Source organism: Eschscholzia californica, unplaced genomic scaffold (genome assembly GCF_041429995.1).
Source record: "Eschscholzia californica isolate CP2 unplaced genomic scaffold, dmEscCali1.0.p SCAF_3, whole genome shotgun sequence".
In the NCBI taxonomy this organism is placed as follows: Eukaryota; Viridiplantae; Streptophyta; class Magnoliopsida; order Ranunculales; family Papaveraceae; genus Eschscholzia; species Eschscholzia californica.
The window spans coordinates 31,741,640-31,745,627 of record NW_028238420.1 but is presented as its reverse complement, the minus strand read 5'-3'; the positions used below and the strand labels follow the sequence as shown (position 1 = coordinate 31,745,627).

The 3,988-nt window shown below is 34.3% G+C and overlaps 1 protein-coding gene across 6 annotated transcripts; it reads right to left on the bottom strand.

Moving 5' to 3' along the window:
- Positions 1-514: 514 nt before the first annotated feature.
- Positions 515-3,671, bottom strand: LOC147549544 (DNA-directed RNA polymerase II subunit 4). 6 transcript variants are annotated; one of them, XR_015237592.1, is made up of 5 exons: positions 3,402-3,605; positions 2,513-2,603; positions 1,741-1,849; positions 1,309-1,591; positions 515-844 (listed from the first exon to the last, which is right to left on the bottom strand). XR_015237592.1 is itself a non-coding variant. In XM_086669108.1 (5 exons), exons 2-5 carry the CDS (start codon positions 2,559-2,561, stop codon positions 780-782), a joined length of 417 nt encoding a protein of 138 aa, XP_086525234.1. In that variant the 5' UTR covers positions 2,562-2,603; positions 3,402-3,671; the 3' UTR covers positions 515-779. The 6 variants fall into 6 exon arrangements, 3 of the variants coding, with proteins under 3 accessions (XP_086525234.1, XP_086525235.1, XP_086525236.1); XR_015237593.1 differs by having other exon boundaries at positions 2,513-2,613; positions 3,402-3,591; XR_015237594.1 differs by lacking the exon at positions 3,402-3,605 and adding an exon at positions 3,078-3,294.
- Between the last annotated feature and the right edge of the window lie 317 nt (positions 3,672-3,988).

Sequence of the window (3,988 nt, the reverse complement as noted above, 5' to 3'; positions counted from 1 at the left end):
AAAGCCGATGTAGTTCGCAAAAATCGGCCAAACCAGATTGACTATGGTTTTGGGAGATCACCAAACCAGCCCGGTTTCAACCCAGTATGTGAACTAGTTGGGGAATCCTCGACCAACATACTGGGTTGGGAGAGTCCCAAACCAATGTCGTTTTCTGACAATTCCTTCATTGAAAAACAGCGAGAGCAAATAGAAAGAGGAGCAGAAGAGAGAGGAGAGGAAAGAAGAGAGATTAGCAATGGTGTTGATCGCGGTTGAAAGGTAGAGAGCAGAGGAAAGAAGAGAGATTAGCAACAGCGTTGATCGCGGTCGAAAGGTGGCTTAAAAATGGTAGTCGGCAACAGAGATTCTAGAAAAACATTGAAGGTTGTCGGCAACAGAGTGGCTTAAAAATGGTAGTGTTTTTTTTTTTTGATGAAGAAAAATGGTAGTGTTGTGGAGGAAAAAAAAAGCAAAAGTATATCACTCAAAATGGTTTTCCTTTAACAAATAGAAAAAAAATATTTGTCATATCTTTGCACCCGTAAATTTTTTGTTATTTCCCCAAAGCCCCGGCTTTGATCTTCAGTAGTTAATAAACAACATAAGTTATTAAAGGTTTCAACAAAAAAACGTAAGTTATTGAAGTTTAAAAGCTACTTCAGTAGAAAGAAGAAACATATAAGTTGATCAGTCTGAATCGAATATACGATAGAAGAAAATAAGAACACTTCGAGAGCTGATTTTCATAATTCAGTAGGTTAAATTTCTAGAAATCTGAAGATACTGCTGAGACGCCTTCACTCAAATTTCTTAATCAGGGAGAGATCATTCAACATCTTCTCAATAGCATCATCGTCATGAGCTCGTCCCTTGGTCTGCAACAAGTAATTTCCATTAACAAATATGAACTAATTTGATCACTGAACTTGAATCCAAAACTAAAATCTGAAGAAAATTACGGAAGAGGAAGGAAAGACCCATTCTGTTTTGTAGGAAAAATAATAAACATTAGAATAAGATGAGAGTTTCTCACTATCAAAACTAAAACCTGAAGGCTTCGGGCTAGAAAAGGCGTTCTCAATCACTAAACTATTTACATTATGCATAACTGCAAATGTAACTCTTACTAATTTCCCAAATTCCCTATCATTACGAAGCTACTGGATATGAAAAAATGGCTGAGCTACATTTCTATAACAAGGAAACTACATGCCTGAACCACATACCTAATTGACATATCGCCGATATATACCAAATATATCGTTTAATTTTATCACCCAATTCGCCCCTTTGCCCTCACTGATATTCAATAAAATTTTGATATACTGCCTATATTTTATATGGATTTTAGTTTGTAGATATCACCTTTATATCAGGAATATTAAATTGAATGCATTAGACTATGTCTGCTTGTATAAAAGAGATTACCTTGATAGATGGAACCATAGCTATAGCTTCCTCTACAGTTTCAGGACACAAGTTGCCAAGCACACAAAGCTCAAATTCGGCCAACTGATGTCTGCTCAGTATTTCTCGAACTTGCCTAACAGTATCAGGGTTCTTGTACCGGCTAAAACGCTTCACATATTGTAGCGACTTCTCAAAGACTCTGAAAAGGAGTCGACATAATTAAATTCATCACAATACGAGGTCTAATTGGTAGATAAGAATTGGAGTAATTAATAAATATTTGAGTTGTGAAAAGGAGCTTAAAAGAAAAGAGTTCAGAAGAAAAATAAAAGCAAGTTAAATACTCACTGAGAAACTTGATTCATGGGATCACTCGACATTTCTTGTAGCTGCTCATACTTCCGATCAAGAATTAGAGCAACTTCACAATTCATCAAGCACTTGGCCTTCAAAAATTCTGAAATGACAAACACATCAAAGTCGGTAACATAAAAAGGAACTTAAAACTAAGTTATCAGGAGACCATTAAGTTATCTCAATTATGATGACACGAAAATTAACACGAGCCATGGTAATTGATATTATTTCTTTACGTGCACTACCAAATTCCAGAACTAATACGAACGTCTAAAAGTTCTCCCCTACATTCTACCTTTGTCTAAGATAAAAAAAATCTAATTGCTGCATTGGAAAGAAAATTCCGATAAAGAGTAGACCATAGCTTGACCGATAAAGTTACTACTCTCATAACATAATCATAAAAGACCACTTACATGGTAAGACAAACAAGTATTGTGAAAAGAAAGTGAGAAAAAAACTAACATCTCTAGGTTCTTATTAATATGATCCTTAACTACACTCATTAAGGTTCTTTTTCTTGACCAGTAGTAGTAGATTACTAATCGTCTAATCCATTGCCCTTGATCCCTTTAGCTACTTACTTTTAGACCGAACAAGCATCGAAACATAATAGCGAAGGAAATGGCATTTGTTCTCATAAGGCAGAACAGTACTATCCTATTCTAATAGCATTCGCCGACAGTAATCTTAAATTAACATTAATTAAGTCGTAATAATATAGCATACACGAAAATATAAGGAAAAACTAAGTTGATTTTACCCTCTCCAATTTTAAGCTCTGCAGCATTCTCTTCCTCTTCTCCTGACATCTTTGTAATTGCAGTCACTTATATCCTCCTCTTCAAAAATTTCTGCAAAAAGCTTTATGACCCACAAATTAATAACTAAAAATCAGACGATTGTTAATATCTATTAACTGTTAGGTTTTGTGCCTCACTAGGATTGGATACATGACATTAATGAAATAAATTCTTTATTTTGTTAGAAAAATTGAAAATTTTTTAGGGTTTCTGTAATCAACATTAATAGCCGAAACTAATCCTGCAACACTGTTTATGATAAAATTAAGTAGAAAAGCAAATCATTGAAGAAATTTTTGGAACAATATATCAATTATCATGATTAATACATATGGAAGTCAAATTGAAGACAAAAACGAGATGAAAAGATGCCAAATTTTGTTTAAAGAGAGAAATCCGAAACCCTAATAGAAAAAGCAATTCCTCTAATTAAACCTAGAAGCAACTATTAAGATAAAAGGAAGATGAAATCTTATTGTTAGAACAATGAAATAGAGATGGTGGGTTGTGATCTTCCTCCGTTACCTTTGAAACTGGAACCCTAAAAACTTCCTATTTCTTCCCCAAAATTCGTTCACAGATAATTAGAACTCCAACTCAAAAACTCCTCTGTCGTCGAGATTCTCAAACCAAAAAATAATACTCCTTATATAACTTCTAAGTTCGGCTTAACTGTAAATTTGGGGAAGATTTGCTTGAAAAGATCACAACTTTAGATACATCTCCTACTTTCTAAAACCCTAAAGAGTAAGGATCAATAATCTCTATTAATCGGAAAATTCAGATTTTAGAAACTTCTATAAATTACCCATCAAGGTGGTTAGAATAAAATCAAGTATAAGTACTCACCAGAAATCTGATTGTGAAAGATCAATCAAGAGAGAAAAAGTGAAGATTTAGGATAAAACCCTAGTTGCTCGTCTGCTCTGATCCTTGTTCTTGTTAGAAATAAACCAACCAAATCCTTGAGAGAGAAAATATTAAAAATTATTGGGGATTTTGACATTCACCCCCACTTTTCTATCGACATTAGGACTGTACTCCCGTTTTTTTAAAACTTTTAATTTAAGCTCCCACTGGACGGAATCTAGTTAAATTTCAGTTGTGCGAATCACACGTGTGAATCAAACAAAAATATTCTTATTTATGATTTTCATTGACCCCCACTTTTATATCGATATTAGGACTGCACTCCCGTTTTCTTAAAGATTTTGATTTACACCCCCCACATAAACGGAAAACGTTAGCTTATAGTTAAATGTTAGGTGTGTGAATCACACATGGTCGTTATTTACATTTTAATTTCCATCACAATACCTTCTTCTTCTTTCTTTCGTTAGCCAACTTCATCAACCACATACAACCATTCTCTTTCATCGACTGCCACCACCATCATCATAGTCTTCATCTTTTCCGACCACACAACCACCACCACA